The sequence below is a fragment of the Triturus cristatus genome, chromosome 3_1 (assembly GCF_964204655.1).
Source record: "Triturus cristatus chromosome 3_1, aTriCri1.1, whole genome shotgun sequence".
Taxonomy (NCBI): Eukaryota; Metazoa; Chordata; class Amphibia; order Caudata; family Salamandridae; genus Triturus; species Triturus cristatus.
In genome coordinates this window covers 642805137-642829636 of record NC_140583.1, presented here as the reverse complement: position 1 = coordinate 642829636, position 24500 = coordinate 642805137, and the positions used below count along the sequence as shown (strand labels likewise).

At 45.5% G+C, this 24500-nt stretch overlaps 1 protein-coding gene across 1 annotated transcript in view; it reads right to left on the bottom strand.

Moving 5' to 3' along the window:
- Positions 1–24500, bottom strand: part of DENND4A (DENN domain containing 4A) — an 811018-nt gene that overhangs the window by 246662 nt on the left and 539856 nt on the right. Inside the window, exons 18-24 of the mRNA XM_085644632.1 lie at positions 23290–23435; positions 21591–21629; positions 19715–19848; positions 19007–19142; positions 11477–11683; positions 3823–3951; positions 3074–3218 (exon numbers count right to left, since the gene is read on the bottom strand). Of these exons, the coding sequence (XP_085500758.1) occupies positions 3074–3218; positions 3823–3951; positions 11477–11683; positions 19007–19142; positions 19715–19848; positions 21591–21629; positions 23290–23435 (936 nt within the window). The remainder of the gene's footprint in view (positions 1–3073; positions 3219–3822; positions 3952–11476; positions 11684–19006; positions 19143–19714; positions 19849–21590; positions 21630–23289; positions 23436–24500) is intronic.

Genomic DNA, 24500 nt, shown 5'->3' with positions numbered 1-24500 from the left:
AGGGTACCCCAGAATCCAATCTGGAGTGTACCTAAAGTACATGCAATCAATTAAGAGGAGAAAGCAGCTAGACTGGGGTCCTTGCTAACAGGATCCAAGTCAGACCAAGTCGAAAACAGTGATACATCAGCAAAAAGTAGGGGTAACTATAAGAAGCAGATCCTACTCTCCTACACATAGTGCACCACATCTTATACAGAGAGTGGCCACTGCCCTCTCCACCCAGGCTGTAGTAGACTGACAATGCTTGCAGCATTTATCTATGCACAAGGGTGGCTGTAACCTTTAGGAAAGGCGTCCTACCAGCTCCTTGACTTTGTGGTATGTGTGTACTGAGAGCTAGTAGGTTCACTGGGGGGGATGGTGAGCCATTGTGTTTAATGTAAGCTAAGCTGGTACCTGTTCTACTGGACATTCCAGCTCTCTCGTTCCTCCCCACACTTAGTAGAGAACTGGTGCGATGGGATAGACACTGGCTCTTATCTGTATTTAGCTAAGACTCCTTCTTTTGGGATTAATCCCTCCCTTTCTGCTGGGTGATGGTCAGGGTCTCCTGGTCTGGAATTAATTAAAATTCCTCTCTTGGGCAAAGGATAGATAGGTACCAAGAGACTGGCAGAGCCCTCCTCACACGGACTGAGCACACAGTGAACATGCAGGAAATCTGCCACAGGATTGGAAGTGCACACAGCATGCAAAAATAGCAGATCCTCTGATTGAATTAGCTTGTCACCAGGGAATGAAAAAAGTCTGGCCTCATTTGCCAGTTGGTTGTTTAAGGCTATTAATCTAGCATCATCACTGTCTTTTCTCACAAGGCACCCACAGGGGTCGCCAAGGAAGCCAAGATCCAGAAGTGGAGTTCAAAGGTTGGATTGCTATTCGCCTTGCAGACCGGGGGATAGGACAAACAGTCTGAAGCTTGTGGAGGCTAGTCTGTCCTTGGAACACAAGGAGACTCGGGCAGTTGTTCAAGATAAGGAAACTTGCTGCACATCAACATCGTCCTCCACTGATAGCAAGTCGCACCGTCCCCGTGGATGCCCTGCCATTAGAAAGTTTAGACTGTGACCTGTTGACCAGTTAGCTCTGTGGTACAGGACCAAACTCTTTTGTGTCATCAAGGGTATGAGGGTGGGCTGGCACCCTGGCCAGCCACTACCATCCTACAGCTAGCCCAGCGGCTACTGGAATAGTGGGACTCCAGTGACTATGCCAAGACACCATGCCCTGCTATCCAGACCCCTGACACCACCAGAGCAGTGGCCTTGCCAAGGAAGGGTGGGCACTTCTCTTGCTTTGGGTGGTGGGACAGTGGGAGGGCTAGGAACATTTGACTGCTGAAACCACATCACTGCAATAGAAGCATTGGTAACATTGCTCTAGCTTTGAAGAGGAACCCTCTGCAACATGGTCTGTACAACGCAATATTAACTGTGTTTTTGTAGTGATTAGCGCCTACGTGCTATAATGGCGTTTGGGGTCAGAACTCTGGCCCAGGTGGTTGTAGAGACTTCTGTTTTTCACTGTGAATCTTTTTTTTATGAGTAGTATATTTTCTGGAGTGTATTAAAGTGCTTTTCTTTTATAAAGTAAAGTACTGACTGGACATTGATCTTACTGCTTAAACTGTATTCTAAATGTCTAACCCACCTCACCTCTGAATAAACCCTGACCTGCTCTGCCTCGATACCCTCAGAGAGTCAAGTACTGGAGAAGAGTACTTAATTATCCAGTTTGAGGTATAGTAGTATTGGGGCAGACCCGGACTGGGAACACAAACCAGACCCAGCAATTAAGTTGTACCGGCTGTGGTGGGTGTAGGGAGATTGGGGGGGTGCTGGTGGGAAACCCTGCTGCTGCTTTTAGTACAGGGGGCCGATAATGCAGCACAGCTGCACAACCGGCCCCCTGTACCAAAAACGACCCCCACCAGTCCAAAACCGTCCCCCATCCTTCCAGCCTACCGGAAAAAACGCCGGTGCCCGCTACAGCCAGTCCAGCCATGTATTGAGGCCACCGGACATCAGCTGTAAATAGCTCCAGCTGATGCAACTGGAGCCTAGAAAGCCCCAACTGCCCTGATGTTCCAGGAACCTGGTTGTCACTGACTACTTCTGGATGGGCCTGAGAGCTGGGATTTCGTGAAATGTAGATCTGTATCCGAGGTTCAGTTTCTGCTGGCCAATGACTGTCTATACAAGCACATTGCACTGAACTGGTTTTCGGTCTATGAACAGTGTTTAATTGACCTTTTATACATACACATTTTCTGAATTTTTACAAATGTTGTCAAAACATTGTATTTTTTTACTGTTGTAATGTTTTTTATTAACTGAACACCACAATAAATACATTTTTTTCTATTCACCATTTCGAAGAGCTTATTTCCACCTAGGCGTAAACTGAACGTCTCCATCCCCTTCAAATTATGGCATGGAGTCTCATACAACAGAAGTTACGAGTGTAATGTTAACACTAGTAACTTTTCAACGGTTAGTGGAGATCTCCGAAACCGGTATTGAGATCTCCCTGTGAGAAAGTATAACATACAATACAGTTTATTATTTTTTATTAAAATATTTAATGCATACTATAAATGCAAAGTAATTTAAAATATGTATTATTTACCTGATGCTAATAGCATAAAATGGCAATAAAATTGTAACTATTTCAAAAAAAATGTTTGCTTGAAGCTCAGACATCAGAACTTCTCCAGCCCACTTAAAATTCAGAAAGGAACTGACAGACCACCTCTTCAGAGAACATACATCTCCACATGATAGGAATGACATTTTTACACACTGTAAATTATCCTGAATCGTTTTGTAGCACTCCGCTTCTGTTCAGCAGTCCATTGGTTTCTAGCTAGATTCAGGTTATCCAAACACCCATACATTCACATGTACTCAGACACATAACAAGCAGAGGATAGTCCTACAAACGGGTTACAATCAGGAAATCAAATAACAGCTTTCACGCCTTCGGTTTCTTCAGCATGCATGATACATTCTATAAAAGACATTCATACATACTATGAAGACTTACAGGAAGGAGGGAAAGTGTGGATTACCTGAGGGAGTCGTAGGAGGCAGGTTTGCAGGATGCTTTTTTAAAGCTCTTTTAAACTGAGCCACTCCAAGCACCACATTTCGAATTTTCGTCCACAGCACATAGCCCCCGGTATTGCTTGGTGGCCAGATGCTCTCCAGAACGGCCTGTGAATAAATGACATTACATAAGAGCTCAAAGGGTGGGCATTGGGATCACTGCCCCCAGCTGCCTTCCTACACCTGTTTAAGCAGAGATAGCTGAAAAAGACCCCTTAAAATATGCCAATCTCAAACCAAATTGTGGAAATATACTTTTACCACACACACACAACTCACCTAACACATGCTGTGAACAGATGAGGCAATTAATTGTCCCTCTCGAACTTCACCCGCATAAGCCGGCTGCCATGCATGCAGGTGAATTAGGGGTGTGCATGAAGGTGCCGTACAGGAACATAGAAAACGGTTTATGGATCAGCAGATCCTGGACCTCAAACATCCCCAATTAACATGAGCTGTGCTGCTAATGGCAACACTCAACCTGATAAGGAAAATGATATTCCAAAAAAGAAGCTGAGGTGGAAAATAATGGCCATGCAATGAGAAGAAACATGCATTCATGCGTCATAAGGCGCCCCAGCAAGAACAGTGCCCACTGAATGGGGTACATTGCCTTCCGGGGTCAGTCGTGTAGTTGTAATTTCATGATAGTACATACATGTGTGTTTTCTGTTATTCACAGCTCATTGACTCTGTCTAGAGAACGCACCTTGTTATAGTAACCATATGTTATGGCATTGGGCTGGACACCCGCTTTCTTCATCTCAAAGAGAACCCGAACAGCAAGGACGGGCTGGCCGTATTGACCACACAGTTGCATCAGGACCCGGTAGCACACCTGAATTCAAACAAAAAAATTAACAAAGACTTTGAAATTCCATTTTATAAAATAAATAAACAATAATAATAATTTTCAAACATTTTACATGTTCAGAAATTACGTTCCGAGTTAAAAAAAAAAATCACTGGAGCACAGTCACAAAGTACACTTATATAGTAAAATAATTAAAGCTACGTTTTTATTACGCTTTTAATAAACATTTAAACCGTGTCACAATCCTTATCTAATCGAAATTAGAAGATTTTATGATAAATGGTTCTCCAGCCCACACTAACCTTGTCTACCCATGAAAACTACTTTCATTAAGCACAGATTACAGTATAGCAATAGTCAGAAGAGGGTTATTAATTTGGGAGGGTGTATTTTACCCACTTAATGAACAAGTTACTTACCTTCGGTAACACTTTTTCTGGTGGATACAGTATCTGCCTGTGGATTCCTCACCTTTTGAATTACCCCATGCCAGCATTCCAGAGTAACTTTTTCTTAGCTCTCCCACGTCGACGAGGACGTCACAATGGCACGGCTCTGTATGAGATCACCAGAGCCATAAGAAGACCTCGTTGGCGTGCTGTCAGTTCCACCCATTTTTTCCGTGCCTTCGAGGCAAACGGGCAGACCAACAATACAATTGGAATATACACATTAAACAATATATACACTAATATACATAGTATACAATATATACACAAATATACACAATATACAGCCAAAAAGGAAAAGCTAAAGGAACACAGCATTTCCTAACAATCAACAGCATGGCAAGCAAAAGACATAGGAAAATAATGTCAAAAAATAAAAAACCTTTATCAGTATACGAAGGTGGACAACGGGGAGGAGGGTGGGACAGTGAAGAATCCACAGGCAGACACTGTATCCACCAGAAAAAGCGTTACTGAAGGTAAGTAACTTGTTCTTCTGATGGATACATCTGGCTGTGGATTCCTGTGGAGGCACCACTGGAGTGCCCTCATGTGTCAGCATGCACGGATGACCAACAGTATGCAGGAAGCAAACAGACCGAGCAGGTGTAGGACCTTCACGACTGGAACAATCGCTCCATTGTGAAACAAAGGAATCATCTCCTGAATGTCGAGAATCCTCTGCAGAGGCGGGAAGGCTAGACACACAGTAGTGTCCGATACTGCCCCTATGAACAGGCACTGACAGGGCACCAGGTGAGATTAGGGCACATTTATCGAGAAGCCCAAGTTGAACAACAGACGCGTTGTTACCTGTAAGTGATGCAGCACCATCTCTGGTGACCTTGCATTGAGCAGCCAGTCGTCCAAGTAAGGAAAAACCGTAATCCCTGACCTCCAGAGATGTGCTGCCACCACCACCATCATCTTCGTAAAAACCAGCGGTGCGGAAGTAAGACCGAACGGTAGGACCGCAAACTGGTAGTTTTGAGATTCTACCGTAAACCAAAGATACTTCCGATGCGACTTGAGAATAGGGATGTGGAAATACGCATCTTCCAAGTCGATCGACACCATCCAGTCTTCCTGTTGCAGCGCTAGAAGAACCTGAGCTAGGGTCAGAATCTTGAATTTCTCCTGCTTGAGGTAAAAATTCAAAACCCAGAGGTCCAGGATCCGTCTCAACCGACCGTCCTTCTTGGGAATCAGGAAATACCGGGAGTAGCATCCTTGACCCTTTTCCTGCTCCAGAACCACCTCTATCGCACCTTTCTGCAACAAAGCCAGAAGCTCCTGCTGTAAAAGCAGTAAATGGTCCTCTGAACACCCTCCCTGGCGAGGAGGGTAAGGAGGTAGAAACTCTTGAAAAGGAAGGGCATACCCATTTTGCACAAGATTCAAATACCAACGGTCCGATGTAACCGATTTCCAATCTTGTAGAAAAAGGGACACCCAATTCCCTACAGGGCCAGCAGGGTCCAAGATGGGGTATCTAGAGCTGGTTTCTCCCGGTACCGGTGGTGGGGGCAGGAGGAGGGAGAGGAAGATTGAAGTCGAGAAGTTTGAGAAGCTCCTCGCAGACGGCCCCTACCCTTCCGTTTGTAAGACTTGTTCTGCTGTTGTTGCTGCTGTGATTGTCGACGGCCTTGAAAGGATGCCACCTTCCCAAAGCCTCGTTACCTTTTATAACCATAGCCCCTAGGTTGGGACTGCAGGCCCAAGGATCTTGCAGTAGCCCTACTGTCCTTGAAACGCTGCAGCACAGAATCAGCCTTTGTACCAAACAGTCTTGAATCATCGAAGGGTAGATCAAGCAAAGCAGCTTGAACATCAGGAGAGAAACCTCAAGACCTAAGTCATGCATGTCTCCTGGTGGCAAACGAAGAGATCATTACCTGCCGTGTCCAGACCCGACTGAAAAACTTGACAGGGTGCCGCTTGGGTGTCTGATATTACCTCCAAAAAGTGAACACGATCATCATCAGGCAACTTCGGAGCTACTTGCTTGACAGTATCCATCAGCGCATGGATGTACCTCCCTAGCAAACATGTGGCGTTTGTAGACTCAAGAGCCATACTTGCTGAGGAGGCCTTTTTGGCCGACTGTTCAAGTTTCTTCGAGTCTCTATCCCCCGGAGTAGTAGGGAAATGCCCAGCAGACTGTTTGGAACAAGAAACCTGAGCCACCAAGCTTTCTGGAGAAGGATGAGCAGAAAGAAAAGCTGGATCACCAGGAGCAGGCGTGTAATGCCTAGCCACTGACCTACAAACTGCAGGGGCAGACAAGGGCTTCTGCCACACCTCCATTATCGGCTTCGTCAACGCCTCATTAAAAGGCAGCAGAGGTTCAACAGTAGAAGAATGAAAATGCAACACCTCTGTCAATAAATTCGACCTCACCTCAGATGAGGGCAACTGGAGGTCCAACAGATCAGCAGCCTTCCTGATGACTGTGTGGTAAGGCGGTACAAAAGGGGGTGGTGATGGACGGAGCATCAGAACCAATCAAACACTCACACCCAGTCAAAAGATCTGGGTTTGATCCATCACCGTTCTTTAGCCCACTCTGCCACCCCAGTTCAGACATGGCCATATGCAAATCAGTCTGACCCTGTGCCTCATGGGAACAGTCCAGCTCGAAGTGCCAAACCATGCCTTCCCTGGACCGGCAACAAGCTTCCTAGGACCGGTTTCTGGCATTTCAGCCGTCTTCAGCCAGGCTTGCTTGAATCCAGTGGCAAAGTGAGCAAGGGACTCACGTCTGAGCATACCCTGCCAACTTATGGCGAGCATAGCGGTACAAAAGGGGGGGGGCTGAAGACGGCTGAAATGCCAGAAACCGGTCCTAGGAAGCTTGTTTCCGGTCCAGGGAAGGCATGGCTTGGCAGTTCGGGCTGGACTGTTCCCATGAGGCACAGGGTCAGACTGATTTGCATATGGCCATGTCTGAACTGGGGTGGCAGAGTGGGCTAAAGAACGGTGATGGATCAAACCCAGATCTGTTGACTGGGTGTGAGTGTTTGATTGGTTCTGATGCTCCGTCCGTCACCACCCCCTTTTGTACCGCTGTGTGGTAAGGGGCAACATCCTGAGAAGGCAAGGACTTTGGAGAGGAAAGCTCCCATTCAGGGGAAGTATCTAGGCCACTGGCCTCCTGCAGACCTTCGAAGTCAAGGATCTCCCCTTCCTCATGCTCCTGCTGGTACTCCTCTTCCTCCAGCAGTCTCTGCGCTTCCCTCCTGGAACGCTGCTTCAGCGCCGCCAGCCGCTGATCGGGTGACAATGGCGCTGGCGTTGAAGAAGGCCCCTCCAAAGCAAGCAATGGCGTCGATCGAATCTGGGATGACACCGGTCCGGCGCCAGACAGCGCCAGAGACTGAGGTATTGGAGTCGAAAACCTTGGAAACTGCCATGACCGAGCCGTCGGCATAAAAGGCATGAAAGATGCCTGGGCATACTGTTGGGGAATACCCAAATTAAAGGCAAGCGAACCCACGGGGCCAGACGGCGCACCGGTAGGGTAGGATGCCTTGGAAAACATGCCAAACATCACATTCTCCACGGGTAGCCAGTGGAGTTTTCGTGGTTGTTGGCTTATGTGTTCGTGCCAGGGGATGCCGAGGACGAGTCTGGCAGCGGTGTTCTGTATCGTCTGGAGTTTTTGGAGTAGGGAATTGGTTATGCCAGCATAGAGAGCGTTTCCGTAGTCCAGTCTGCTGGTGATGAGTGCGTGGGTGACGGTCTTCCTTGACTCCGGGGGGATCCATTTGAAGGTCTTGCAGAGGATGCGGAGGGTGTTGAAGCAGCTGGAGGTGACGGCATTGATCAGTCGGTTGATGGTGAGGGATGAGATGAGTACAATGCCGAGGTTTTTAGCGTGGTCCGAGGGCGGTCGGAGCAGGTGTTGTCCCATGCTGAAGGGGTGGTTCTGAGGATGAGGACTTCGGTCTTCTCAGTGTTGAGCTTAAGGCAGCTGTTGGTCATCCAGACTGCGACATCCTGCATTCCTTTCTGGAAGTTGAGTCTGCCGATTGCAGGGTCTTTGGTGAGGGAGAGGATGAGCTGGGTGTCGTCCGCGTAGGAGACGATGTTGAGGCTGTGTTGTCGGACGATAGCATCGAGGGGAACCGTGTAGATTTTGAAGAGGGTCGGGCTCAGTGATGATCCCTGAGGGACTCTGCAGATGATTTCAGTGGGATTGGAGTGGGAGGGCGGCGGTTGGATTCTTTGGCTTCTTCCGGTGAGGAACGATCGGATCCAGTCTAGGGCTCGCGTGGTGTAGTCTGGCGATTAGTGTGCAGTGGGAGACGGTGTCGAAGGTTGCTGAAAGGTCGAGTAGGAGGAGGGCTGTGGAGTGGCCTTGGTCCAGGAAGGTGCAGATGTCATCTGTGGCGGTGAGTAGGGCGGTCTCTGTGCTGTGGTTGCTTCGGAATCCGGATTGGGATGTGTCGAGGATGGCATTGTTTTCAATGAATCGTGTCAGTTCCCTGTTAACTGTTTTCTCTGCGACTTTGGGCTCGAAGGGGAGGAGCGAGATAGGCCGGTAGTTCTTGAGGTCGGTGGGGTCAGCTGTCGGCTTCTTGAGCAGGGGGCCTGACTTCTGTGCGTTTCCAGTCGTCTGGGAAGATGCCTGTTTCGAGGGTGGTCTTGATGGTGCATTGTAGTTCGGGTGCGATGGCGGCTCTGTGGTAGATGTGAGGGGGGCAGGGGTCAGTGGGGGCCCCGTCCCAAGTCATCAACTGGACCTTGCTCACAACAGGGAGGCCGTCTGACATTTGTGTCCATTGAGCAGCTACACGAGGCCAGCCACTTGGCCCCTGGAGAGCAGTTATAATCCTTGTGAATCAGATAGTGAAAGGAGTTTTTTGGTTGTTTCCCCAAAAGTCAGGTTGAGTCTTCTTCCTTCGTCAGGCTCTTCCTGTGCGCTAGAATATTTGTAAGATATGGTGGTGAGATGTCAGCGTTATTCTGTGCTCTAGCCAGTTATCTGAAAATCCCCTACTCCTATCTTTGCAGCTTTCAAATGCAAACACTAACGCTTTTTCAGCACTTTCGTTCTTAGCTTACAGCAAACCTTCCTTTATTCAAGATGGCTATGGTTTTTTCACCTGCAAGAGTGTCGTCCTTCCTTTGAACCATTCCCATTTGGAGATGAGAGAGCATCCTCTCTCCCACTGTTGGAACTGTTTTCCACTCCTTCCTGCAGGAAGCACCGACGGTCTAGGGTGGCTCTGAGCATCACCGGTTTCTGTTCCTGAGACTCCCATTTGGGACCTCCACTTCAAAAGGAATAGCTGTTAAGGTTGCTGATTGTGTCCTTCTCTTAGATGGCTAATCCCTCCCGAGTGGCCATTGTAGACACCACTGCAGTCTTCCTGCTCCCGGAGATAGTCCCATTACCCTTTAGGAGTCTGGTCATTGACAGTCTAGGGTATAATCCAGTTTTTAGAGTAGAGCTACTAGGCAAACTAGTTCTAAACCAAGTCGACTTAATATCAGACATATTGCTGTGAGAGTGAGACCCTCTCCAACTCATTTTAGGTTTCATACAGCATTAATTTTTGAAAAAGGGCAGGATTCAAGGGTCTCTAGAAGAGTGCCTAGTCAGCCAGTATGGAACTCAAGTACAAAGGAACCCAGTAAACAAAGAGCGTGCGCCACTGAATATGGGTTGATCAAAGCTTTCTTCAGACATATGCAAATTAGTGAAAATGTGGTGATAAAACTGATAAGACTACAGGAGAGGCAGGATCAGGTCTAGGTCTTCAAACTCCTTCAGGTCAAGCCCCCAATAGTCACAATTTAGTTTGATCAGGACATAATATTTACTCAAGTGTTATTCTGTAAAATGTTAAATATTGCAAGTATTTTGTTTCCTTTTTCTCTGTACTGTAAGCTTTGCACGTTGCCCATTCTGTCAATGTGATAATAATGCTATCTTTTGTGCTGTAACTACCCTGGACCCCAATTAAAACTCAAAAAATAAAAATGTTATTAAAAAGAACATTGCAAGTAAGCTAAATACATAAAGAGAGGGGGTGTACAGCTTATTAGGGATAAAAAGTTCAGAAAGGTCTAAAGGACCTAAGCAGTGTTTACATTAATCGATCTTTAATGTTACAAGTTATTTTCTCCACTTAAAATATTGAAAACATAACCAATATTTCATTTTAAAAGCACGTTTTTGCTTAATAATTGAGCAAAACGCTGTAGGTTCTCAGAGACTTGTGACGCGACTGGGGAAGCGCCAGTCCTTCCATCCGTCCACAGAGCCTTGCCCAGCCTCAGCATCCCCCTGGACCAGCCCCCTCTATACCCACGTGCCCCTGCTTTGGATGGTACATGTGTTACTGACCCAGCATGCCATCTCTTGAAGCATGGATACAAGTGCCAGCCCTGCTTACAGTGGTAGAGCATTCATGCCTTATATGACACATTAAGAGCTAACTACACGAAGGACGGTCCATGTTGTTTTTGACGACTTCAAAATGTCGGATATCCGCAATTACAGGGTGGCTTGCAGGTCTGCTGAGTAGAGAAAATACTGGCCTAGCCTATGTGTTAAAGGATTTCTAAAAACCAATCGGCTTTCAGATGTGTTTCAAATCGTTCTGTGAGTGGAAAGGCTCCAGAGAGCTGCTCCTCAGAGTGGGAGAGCCAGGAACAGGGAGTGTCGCTGGAACAGACACCAGATGGGCAGTGACGACCAGAGAGAGCAACTCCAGCAGCTTCAGAATCATGTCCACTCCGCCAGGGGCCGACATTTGTATATTTGAAAAATCATTATCACCTCACGTTTCCTTCCGTAAAAGAGAGCGTGGTAATACCATTACAATCATTACTACAAAGTTAACACACTACAAAATAAAAACAGTTTCGAATATACAATCCAACCGCCTTTCATTCGGTCGTATTTGCTTTTTTCACACATTAGGTGATACATTCCAGAGTTTTGCAATACATCATCGAGCACGAGACACTCCACGCTCCTAATGTGATAGTAATGCCAAAGTAAGACGCCTCGGCCACATGTTGAACTTTGCAACTGTCAAAGTGGTTAATAAAGCGATCTAAAAATGAAGCAACCTCTCTATCCATACCTCATCGGGCGAATCGATGTTCTTGCAGTGCATTCTCTGCAGCACATCGTAGGCTGTCTTCAGGGCGCCCACCTTGGAGTGGCAGACCCTCACGTAGGCAGGGAGGCAGATGAACCACAGCCCGTAGCAGTGCCGCAGCAGACATCTGGACCACATCTGCGGGATGGACGAATAACTCTTGGCCAACTTGTGAGCCGACTTGATTTCCTGAAAACAAAAGGCCGTTAAATATTGCCCCGCTGATGAGGAATGGGCGCGTCAGGTTATCTATGTGCTCTTTTATGCAGAACATTCGAAACTGCATGGCACTGTCGAGAGGAGACCTTTCACAGTGCATGGGGACTACGACTGCGTGAAAGGAATAGCGCAGAAAACAAGCGATGGGGGCAGTAATGTAGAGATGCATGGAACCCACTTGTCTGCTCAGGGCAGTTGTGGCAAACAAACGGAACAGGACAACACAGCCTTGCATTTGAATTAAAATTCAGACATTTTAGTCTCCTATCCTGCGAAGGACATTCCCCATTCAGCCACGCGCCTCATTGTGGAGAACCAAAGTATGCTCTTGCACTGCAAATGCACATTCTTTGATTCAAAAACGATTTTTTCACTAAAAAAGATGAATATTTTTGATTAATACAAATGCATTAACTCTCACGAGTGGCATTTATTAAGTTTAAAATGGAGTGACTTATTTATATTGGCTCGTAACATGCCTATGCTACTACTTTACAGTTAAATCCACTACTTTGCTGTTAAATTGACAATTGGAGATAGATTCTGCCAGTCCTCTAAAGTCTGTACCACAGTTCTTACACATCACATTTAAAGAAAGAAAAAACATCTAAATAGGTGTTTTTTACTGCAACCCTCGGTTATGATATTCCTTTTTCTCCTTGTTATGCCTGGTTCCAGTGGCAGAGTGGCCATAATACCACTCTGCAATTACCCCAGTAGGTTGCAGGCCAGGCGGCTGCTTTTATAGGTGAGTGAGATGCCATGATCCATCCAAGAAAGTCACTGTGCTCCCTCTCTCGTCAAAGCCTCCTGTAGCGTGTGGTTGCTTTGAGCATTTTTACCAGGGATGATTTGGGTTTCTAGTCTGGCCCTGCCTGGTTCCTGCTTTTTCTTTAGACCTGAATCAAAGACATTGCTCTTTCAGGAATATATTGGGTAGACAATCTTTTTGCTGTTGAAAATTACACAACAAACACCATCAACATCTCTCCCCTATAATATTCACACAACAGACACCCATTGTCTAACACAATTCACCCCAACTTTACATGAAAACATCATTCACAACACCTCCCTTAACACGTAACAGACTACAACAGCACTCATTGAATGCGACACACCCACAATAACACTGTGTCTTAACACCCAACACACTTACTAGAAACCAGTGTGCGGAAGAAATCTCTCCCATCACTGAAGACACCCTAATGACCCTAATCCAACAACTCTTTTCCCACGCTAAGCATCATTTATCAAACAGTCACCCAACACACGGATAATACTGACCCCTTATGGTGCCACGGGACTCTGCAGCACACCTCTCAGGAAGCACTGAATAATCCATGGCACCATTGCAGGTCCACCACACGCAACAAGCATCACAGAATGAACCACACCAGTTAACGCATCAATCAAAATAGGTTGGAAATGAGGATCAAGAAGTAGAAAGGTATTTAAAAGTTGTGTGAGGGAGGAACCCTAAAGAAGTAAACCACCTAAAACCAATCAGATCAAGCATACTGCAGCTGGGAAGGGTAACCAAACCTCTGTGAAACAGGGAGGGAACACAGAATACAGGAAAACACAGGAACTGGGAACAAGGGAACACTGCTCAGAACCGGAAAAAGGAGCCTAAGCTGCTAGAAAGCACAATCCCATGTTTAAAGAAAGATCAGATGACTTTACAAATATGTCACAGCAGGCTACACAAGATCTAGTAGTAACTCGTACCATCACTCAAGCTGAGCACAATTTTCCAACTAACACACTGGAGAGGCATTAACTAGCCCATTCACTGTGGTGTGCAACTAGATCCCAAATTGTGAATTACACTGCCATACCCAATTCAGTGTTAGGCAGCAGCTCAGAAGACCTGCATGTCCAATACAATACAACCTGCTGAGTCAAGCCAATCATACATCAACTCGACACTGGCTGGATGGCAAGCTGCAAAACCCACGTCTCACCCAAACCCATCTGCTGAGTAAACTCTCACAAACTCCACAACATGAGAAATCATTGGGCCATTGAGGCTGTCCATGGACACAATCCCCATAAAGCTTCTCACCATAGGGAAACCATCAACCCCAGAAAAGTAAGAGAATAATAAATTGGTGAATGTGTGCTATATATGTAATACTCATCACACATGTGAGCTAAGGAATTGTAGTAGAAGGCCAAAGTGCAGGCGGCGTTCTTTCATATTGGCCCAGAATATGAGAGTTGAAAACAATCGTCTACATCACTTTAATGAAATGTTTTCAGACTCCCATTCAATGGAAACAGGAGAATGCCCTGGGTGGAGCTTGCATTTGAAGGGACAGGGGCAACATGAAGGCACAGGAGCAGCACTTGTATTTGAAAGTACAGGGGCAGCACCTGCATTTGAAAGGATAGGGGCAGCACCTGCATTTGAAAGGATAGGGGCAGCACCTGCATTTGACAGGATAGGGGCAGCACCTGCATTTGAAAGGATAGGGCAGCACCTGCATTTGAAAGGATAAGGGCAGCACACCTGCATTTGAAAGGATAAGGGCAGCACACCTGCATTTGAAAGGATAGGGCAGCACCTGCATTTGAAAGGATAAGGGCAGCACCTGCATTTGAAAGGATAGGGCAGCACCTGCATTTGAAAGGATAGGGCAGCACCTGCATTTGAAAGGATAGGGGCAGCACCTGCATTTGAAAGGATAGGGGCAGCACCTGAATTTGAAAGGATAGGGGCAGCACCTGCATTTGAAAGGATAGGGGCAGCACCTGCATTTGAAAGGATAGGGGCAGCACCTGCATTTGAAAGGATAGGGGCAGCACCTGCATTTAAAAGGATAGGGGCAGCACCTGCATTTGAAAGGATAGGGGCAGCACCTCCATTTGAAAGGATAGGGGCAGCACCTGCATTTGAAAGGATAGGGCAGCACCTGCATTTGAAAGGATAGGGCAGCACCTGCATTTGAAAGGATAGGGCAGCACCTGCATTTGAAAGGATAGGGGCAGCACCTGCATTTGAAAGGATAGGTGCAGCACCTGCATGCATTTGAAAGGATAGGGCAGCACCTGCATTTGAAAGGATAGGGCAGCACACCTGCATTTGAAAGGATACGGGCAGCACCTGCATTTGAAAGGATAGGGGCAGCACCTGCATTTGAAAGGATAAGGGCAGCACACCTGCATTTGAAAGGATACGGGCAGCACCTGCATTTGAATGGATAGGGCAGCACCTGCATTTGAAAGGATAGGGGCAGCACACCTGCATTTGAAAAGATAGGGGCAGCACCTGCATTTGAAAGGATAGGGCAGCACCTGCATTTGAAAGGATAAGGGCAGCACACCTGCATTTGAAAGGATAGGGCAGCACCTGCATTTGAAAGGATAGGGCAGCACCTGCATTTGAAAGGATAGGGGCAGCACCTGCATTTAAAAGGATAGGGGCAGCACCTGCATTTGAAAGGATAGGGGCAGCACCTGCATTTGAAAGGATAAGGGCAGCACACCTGCATTTGAAAGGATACGGGCAGCACCTGCATTTGAAAGGATAAGGGCAGCACACCTGCATTTGAAAGGATAAGGGCAGCACACCTGCATTTGAAAAGATAGGGGCAGCACCTGCATTTGAAAGGATAGGGCAGCACCTGCATTTGAAAGGATAGGGCAGCACCTGCATTTGAAAGGATAGGGCAGCACCTGCATTTGAAAGGATAGGGGCAGCACCTGCATTTAAAAGGATAGGGGCAGCACCTGCATTTGAAAGGATAGGGGCAGCACCTGCATTTGAAAGGATAAGGGCAGCACACCTGCATTTGAAAGGATAAGGGCAGCACACCTGCATTTGAAAGGATACGGGCAGCACCTGCATTTGAAAGGATAAGGGCAGCACACCTGCATTTGAAAGGATAAGGGCAGCACACCTGCATTTGAAAAGATAGGGGCAGCACCTGCATTTGAAAGGATAGGGCAGCACCTGCATTTGAAAGGATAGGGCAGCACCTGCATTTGAAAGGATAGGGCAGCACCTGCATTTGAAAGGATAGGGGCAGCACCTGCATTTAAAAGGATAGGGGCAGCACCTGCATTTGAAAGGATAGGGGCAGCACCTGCATTTGAAAGGATAAGGGCAGCACACCTGCATTTGAAAGGATACGGGCAGCACCTGCATTTGAAAGGATAAGGGCAGCACACCTGCATTTGAAAGGATAAGGGCAGCACACCTGCATTTGAAAAGATAGGGGCAGCACCTGCATTTGAAAGGATAGGGCAGCACCTGCATTTGAAAGGATAGGGCAGCACCTGCATTTGAAAGGATAGGGCAGCACCTGCATTTGAAAGGATAAGGGCAGCACCTGCATTTGAAAGGATAAGGGCAGCACACCTGCATTTGAAAGGATACGGGCAGCACACCTGCATTTGAAAGGATAAGGGCAGCACACCTGCATTTGAAAGGATAAGGGCAGCACACCTGCATTTGAAAGGATACGGGCAGCACTTGCATTTGAAAGGATAAGGGCAGCACACCTGCATTTGAAAGGATAAGGGCAGCACACCTGCATTTGAAAGGATAAGGGCAGCACACCTGCATTTGAAAGGATAAGGGCAGCACACCTGCATTTGAAAGGATAGGGGCAGCACCTGCATTTGAAAGGATAGGGCAGCACCTGCATTTGAAAGGATAGGGCAGCACACCTGCATTTGAAAGGATACGGGCAGCACCTGCATTTGAAAGGATAAGGACAGCACACCTGCATTTGAAAGGATACGGGCAGCACCTGAATTGGAAAGGATAAGGGCAGCACACCTGCATTTGAAAGGATAGGGGCAGCACCTGCATTTGAAAGGATAGGGCAGCACACCTGCATTTGAAAGGATAGGGGCAGCACCTGCATTTGAAAGGATAGGGCAGCACACCTGCATTTGAAAGGATAGGGGCAGCACCTGCATTTGAAAGGATAGGGCAGCACCTGCATTTCACCTGCATTTGAAAGGATAGGGGCAGCACCTGCATTTGAAAGGATAAGGGCAGCACACCTGCATTTGAAAGGATAGGGGCAGCACCTGCATTTGAAAGGATAGGGCAGCACCTGCATTTGAAAGGATAGGGCAGCACCTGCATTTGAAAGGATAGGGGCAGCACCTGCATTTGAAAGGATAGGGCAGCACCTGCATTTGAAAGGATAGGGGCAGCACCTGCATTTGAAAGGATAGGGGCAGCACCTGCATTTAAAAGGATAGGGGCAGCACCTGCATTTGAAAGGATAGGGGCAGCACCTCCATTTGAAAGGATAGGGGCAGCACCTGCATTTGAAAGGATAGGGCAGCACCTGCATTTGAAAGGATAGGGCAGCACCTGCATTTGAAAGGATAGGGCAGCACCTGCATTTGAAAGGATAGGGGCAGCACCTGCATTTAAAAGGATAGGGGCAGCACCTGCATTTGAAAGGATAGGGGCAGCACCTCCATTTGAAAGGATAGGGGCAGCACCTGCATTTGAAAGGATAGGGCAGCACCTGCATTTGAAAGGATAGGGGCAGCACCTGCATTTGAAAGGATAGGGCAGCACCTGCATTTGAAAGGATAGGGCAGCACCTGCATTTGAAAGGATAGGGCAGTACCTGCATTTGAAAGGATAGGGCAGTACCTGCATGTGAAAGGATAGGTGCAGCACTTGTATTTAAAGTGACAGGTGCAGCACTTGTATTTAAAGTGACAGGGTGGGGCCTAGATTTGAAGGGGCAGGCGCAGCACCTATATTTGAAATCACGGGGGCAACAGTATTTGAAGAGATGGGAAGCACACGTATTGAAGGCTCGAAGCAGCACATTTCATTGAAGGCACATTATTTGAAACCTGAGCAACCGAACATTAAGGAGTTCTGAAAAGTAAAAATATGGAAAAAATCTATCTTTTCAGAACTGTCTCCATAAAGCAACAGAGGTAGTAGGGGGTTCTTACAAGAACTAATTTGTTCCTGTTAGGTTTGCCTTTTACAACACATTCATAATATCTGCGTAAGCGTGTGTGTGTTTGTGTCTACATCTATATTGTGTACCTGCTTGGCTGCTAAGTTCCTGTGTACTGCATACAGTGGTACTTTTTCCTAGAGGACATCAGTGGTTAATTCCCATAATTTTACAAATGTAACCTGATGTAACCAAAGTCACGTGATGTATGGCTCTGCATTAAGAAGAGCCTGCCTCAACAGTAAATGAACCGCAGCCAATTAGTCTACTAAGTCTGACATTCTCATCAGTAAACAAGCCCTTTTAGTTCCCTCCGCATTACAGTGCCCTGAATAGGCAAACACAGAAGCATTTTTTTTTCAGTACGCTCCCTCTGTCAGGTCAGCGTACCACTGCAAATGCATCTGACTGCAGCAAGACAGGTCTTAAAGTAAAATTACCTGAATCAATCCTTTTCAGTTACAGTAAAAGTGCCTGCCTACTACATTTAACATAAAATAGCCATTGGTGATATTTTTCATGTCGACTGGCATACTGAACCAGACAAAACTTTGGAAAGAAAAGAAAATTGATTGTTCTTGTCCATACATCCTGCAAATCCATACCAATGTTCCACAGCAAGGCTTTAACACAAACGTGTACCATTCCGTGGTATTTTAGGATGTTACCAGAAACCATTGCGGTTACTGGAAACGTGAATTCACCTGACATTTACTCTTCTGTGGCGTGTGCATTTGTTTGGGTTCCCTGACATCTACAAATGTGGGCTACATTCAAAGCTTTAAATGGGCAGATACTGTCCGGCACTTCTTTCATCTGAAAGGGAGAGTACCTGCTCTTTTCAGCTCTGCTGCAATACATTCAATGGAAGGCTACCAACACTTCTCAGAAGCAAACAAGTACTCTGAATAGAAAGTACCCCCGCTTCTGTATTTCCAACTAAAGCCCTGATTACACTACCATGTAACTCCATGTCACGGGCAGACGTTTCCAACCATGGACTTTCTGTTGAAAAATCTTTGTTTTCAGTTGGGAATATCCAATGAGTTGAAATGTACTAAAGCAGCAGGATGCACTGATGAGGTAAATGAAAACCTAGGAATGGAATTGGCGTGGCCTTGTGTGATAGCTGTAGACCAACCCCAGTACTTTTGGTTTTGCATTTGCATGAGTGCAACAGCACAGAACGTTGGGTCTGTCGGAAATGAAGAATCACTAGGATGATGGTGTACCAATGACTACACTGATTATCGAATCAGAACCCTCTCCAGAATTTTCTGCTTAAAATGGATTTCAAAAGGGAAAACACCTCAGAATAAATAAGATGTAGAAAATAGCACACCTGTTTGGTTCTCCTGAACACTGGCGACGGGCTGCCGGGACTGCTGGTCTTCACATGTAGTCTGCTGGCTTTTGTTTGCAGGAGTCCCTCTGGCTGCTCAAACAGATCCTGGATTAACACTGGAAATCCATTGTAGCTGTAAACAACCAGGATAACAGAAACATTCCTTTTAGAAGGCTTCTTTCTGATGCCTATGGCGTTCAATATGTTGGGTGTGAAGGCCCACGCCCCCACAAGGAGTCTGGAGATCTGTCTCTAGGGGGTAGGAGTCTCCCTAAAATCATCATGTTTCCCACTCCTCTCCAACAGGGCCCCACAGGGTGGTTACTGTTCTCGGTTTCAAGCTTCCTACATGCCTAGTGCTGCAGGTGGTGGCCTGACCAGAGTAGGAGCAACCTATCTATCACATGTACTGGTTAGAAAACAGAGCACATCCGATCATCTGTTTTTTGTCTACAGGCCTCTCCTTGAGGAACGTCGAATGTAGGCCTGCAGCACTTTAGGAGTACATATCTGAATTCTTATTACTATGTTGAAGTGCCTTTCTCGAATGCAGCCTTCAGAAACAGAAAATCGTTGAGGTCTCAACATAGATCAGATGCATGAAGAACAGTAGCAGATTGGTATTGTAGTCAGTTCTGAAGAGTAGCTACTAGTGTTTACATAAACAGAAACCTACAAGAGAACAGCCTGTTCCTAAGCAGCTACCTGTACTTCATGGGATGCTCCTCTCCGTTGGGTAGATGTGGGATCTCTGGTGGCGTGATGAAGACTGTGTGTTCACTTTTATATGATTCGTCAAGTTCTATCAAACGAGTTTCCCCAGGCCTTTCCATGTCCACCTAGATAAATGATAGTTTTTGTTTTCATTAATTTTAATTTAACTTTCATTTTTAATGTGTAACTGCAAAAAAATGCACAGCCCAATCAAATACACATGCGACAGAGTATTAATATTATAGTAAATGAAAAGCTATACTTGTTTATAATAGTAAATCTCAGACTTTTGTATCACATTTAGTGGTTAACCATTAGTAATGTTTCTTTAAACTCAGGTGCAGCTTCTATACATCGAAGATGTTAATAATACAGATATTATTTTTCAATTGGATCAGCCAAGAGGTCATTAAGGACCATTTACCTGGTGGGCTATCCATACTAGTCATATGAAGGAAAGGCAATTAACGTACTCTAAAAAGCAACATCAGCAGGTGCAAGGTGAAGATTATCACTGTAGAATCGCCATCCCCTTTTTTTCTTTTCTGCATGCATGTTTCTACCATTTCTCTACAGCAGTAATTCTTTTTTGGGACCGTGGACTGGGACAGTCAAGCGAGAAATGCTTTTTTTTGTGGACAGTCCTGCCACGACTGGTTTATGCTAATATAAAATGACACACTACATTATTTTGTTTCTTCATTTATCGGGGGGAGTTTTTCCAAACACTAAATAACGCCTTGTGGTAGAGTCAGGGAGCTTTGGGATAAGAGGAGTTTGATTTTTTGAAGGGCATCTCCTTCAGACACAGGCTTTCCTGTTACTGTCAGTAAGTAGAAATTGGTGGGTGCAAATTCCTTTTGCAGTATATCTTCACACAAGTCTCGAAGGATGCTAGAAGGTCATTTCTACTCTACATGCATGTGTGGTAGTGCAGCTGGATATTTTCGGGGGTCTTGTGAGCTTTGACTGTCATGCTGTGCTTACTCAATGTTTTTCTTGCTTAGTGAGATTTTCCAGAACCTCCAACTGAGTATAAATCATGACTGGTATGTCTACTGGCATGTCTAATTTAGATGTAGCTTTTCAGTTTTATCCAGAGCTTATATTAGTCATAAACGGTTTCTGAACACTATTGGTTTTGATCTGTACACTTACTGGGGACAGGAAGCTACAGTGGTAAGTACCTGGTCAAGTGTGGAAACCAGAGTTCGAACTCTGTGATACCAGTTCCAAAGCTGACAACTCAGCCACTAGATCATATTGGCAGGACTTACAAAGCTAGGTTTGCACCTTAATCTATTTAGGGGCACAAATTAATGTAATTGCAAAGGTAAAGCTGGAATCCTGAAATCATGAATCAGGACTGGCACACTGTGAAACTTGTGGTATATGAGACTACAAAAAATTAGAGGGTAAGGTGGAATTTACAAATGTAGAGTTCAGGGGTAAGTATGTGGGGTTTCGGGGAGACAGTATGTGCAAAAGCAGGTGAGCACCTAGAGTCATAGCTTTGACGGTACTCACACACCACTTCTATTAATTGTCCACTATAGGCAGCCTCACAAAGGATAGGAGCAAACACAAATTAGGATTAGATGTAGGAGGGGAACCCTAAAATGAGGTTTTGGGAAGGGGTTCTCTAAAGAAATATTCTAAATAACTTTACATGTGCTAAACATCCTTTGGTAGATATTCGGTGTGCATATATTGTACGCTTGATAGTACTGCTGGAACATTGACTGCTGTAGTTCTCGAATTCACAAAAGTTAAACATTGCATTCAGGTTGAAAAGGTAAAACCAACAAAACAAATTCTTAAAGCTCTGTCATACAATATTAACATACTTGAGTTCAGGTAAACGTACCTTCATGCCTTTCTCCCCATTGTTCCTTTCTGAGAATAGCTTGTGAATGAGAACAAGACGACAACTGGTCAATAGCTCTCATTGCGTGAGACTACAGCAAGTGAATCCAGCATAGCCAGTAAAGCAGGACGCTCAGGAGAGCACAGCACTTTCAGGGTAACAAAGCACAGGTAACACTTATCCAGTGCCATAAGCAAAGGATAGAATAGCAATGAAAACTCTCCAGAACTAAATCAAAAAATCACAGATAAGCAAGAGTGGGACAGTCACAAGAGTACAACACAATGCGTACCGTACAAAACAGTCACGAAAGTAGAGGATGGACAATTCCCTAAAAGAGTCAGGGCACAGCTTAACCAGTATGGAACCCTCATGACAGCACTGGTAAGAATCGGGCAGTGATGACAGTACACTTCAGAGAAGACAATGCAGTATATTAATGATTTTACTGTACAACTAATGTGCCAAAGCAGCGCATATGTCACAGTACAACTAGCCATACATCAAACTAGGAAGGTCTTTGAAACCAGCTGAGCCAGAAGTTCACTACTTCTTCTGATGAGACAATGGCCATGAAAACAGTGTCTTTCACAACAACATTTCAAGTCATAAGAAATCAAAGGTTTAAATGGAGCTTTACCAAATATGCCAACTGTAAAAGTGTCACAACTGATGTGGAACAGAAGGGACATATATAGACCAGGTTCAACAAGGAAAAAAACTCCACTTAACAGCTCACTTCCCTGTCCGCTATCCCATTTCTGCGCCCTATTCTCCATCTTCTTCTCTGTATCAGCCTCACTCATTCCTAACATACCCTGTATCCCCATGCCAATGGACACTCCATACACAATTTACCCTCTTTATCCTGGCACTCCACCATCCTTTCCATTCCTGTAGTTCATCTAACCTTTCAATCATGTATCCCATGTCTACTCTCAATCCTGCATCCCATCTGTTCCCAACAGCTTGTATTCCTTCTTTTCTCAGGGATCTCTCATGTATTCACACTCCTACAAAGCACTGTTCTCTATTCTGTAACCTATCACCTCTTTTATGCTTCCTGGTACTCCTTTGTAGCCTATTTAGTGAAATGTGCAAGCCGTGCAAAAGGGAGAGAATACATGAATTACCAACAGTGCGAGAGGAAGGCAGAGCCTCCAGCTAAGGAGTACGAGTGTTATTGGAGGGGAGGGGAGGGGGGGGGGGAGGTGGGAATCATCAAATACAGACAGAGCTGCAGAAGCAAAAGAGGGATTCTGCTGGTGGGCGCCCAAGTCTGTAGAGGCCTGTCATTGATGCAGGTTAAATAGGAAGGAAAAAGAGGCTTTGAGGGAATTGTACCTTGCCATTGCTCAAAGCAGAAAGTGGAGTTCATACAGACGGGAAAGAGGAGATCATGAAGATCAGACATGGAGACTAAAGCTGCTTTGTCTCTACAGTGCTGCAAGATAGGAAATGGTGGGGAGGAAGCCCAGATCTGTTCAGCAACAAGGATGGTAAAGAGCAATTAGAGCCCACACCTGTACTGCAGCTGAGTGGGAAGAAGTGGGACTGCAAATATCAGGCTATACTAGAGGAAGGACATCATGGATCCATAATTATACTGCATACTGTTGAGTATGGGCTATCACCCGGCCAAAGATGGGAAGATCATGAAAACCGTCAACAAATAGAATGCATTAGGAAATAATCTTACCTTTTCTACACAATCATCAAAAAAGGCCAGGCTGGCATCCTTGTCACTAACAAAGGAGCATTCTTCTATGAATCGGATGAACATCTGTGTTCTGGTCATCAGTGTGTAGAACTTGTGATGTGAGCGATCACGACTTTTCAAAAAACCTGTCAAGGACAGACGTTGATCAGACACCTCGATTTTGCAGGTCATAACTTAAAACTGTGCATCAACAATATCCTATGGAATCATGAGATGCCATCTTGTGATGGGCTGTTCTAGTACGGAGGCTAAGACTGCATAAAAGAGTGCATAGCTTGAAAATGTGATTTTCTTTTCCTAGACTTCGTACATGTGAGATGGGAAGAAAGTAAAGTCTGGATGGTGTACAAGATGTCATCTAATATAGGTAAACAGTCAAAAGGAGTCGAATACTTTTAGAACTGCATACCTATACTAGAAAAAAGGGCATGCTCATACATTAGTTGTGTGCATGAGTAATAAATCTATGCTTATTTAAATGAACTTGGGAACACATTGCATAAAATAAAGTCATACCCCACCAACATATGCTCCGGAAACATTAGGATAGGACAGTGAAGTAACAGCTGTTATCTACAGCCCTCCCAATCCAGAGAACACTTCCTTCTCCATATTGCTTAAAATAATCATGTTAACCAGTAGAGGGTGTTTCCCTCTAGGGGGGTCAAGGATGGTAAGAGTTTTAAGGCGGAGGTTCCTTTCTGAAGTCTGTTAACATGGAACTATGAATAGCCCCTACTGACTGAACAGAAGGTAGAATTCACCGCATTTTTCTACAAACAAGACCTACTGGAACAAGGTTACTCACAAACGTTAGTTCCTACTTTATTCCACCAAATGTCTCTTTTCCAGTTACAGACTTTGAATGTGTCCAGCCATTTTCAAAGGCAGCAAGAGAAGACAGATGAGAAAGACTTGAAAATCAATGAATTTGTAATCTACATAACTATTGCATCCAGTGGCTGGAACTGCCTTAAGCAAGTATTATGACACCAAGAAAAACAAACCAGGACAACAGAAAACAGAAAGGAAATAGAGTCTTCAAGCCTCTACTGCCAACATAAAAAATAAAAACAATCACTGAGGAATCGACAATGAAAGAGCCAGAAAATCATCTACCAGCGCAAAGTGCTGTGACAACATAAATGAAGCAAAAATTGTGCCAGTTCATAGTAAAATATTCTTCTTCA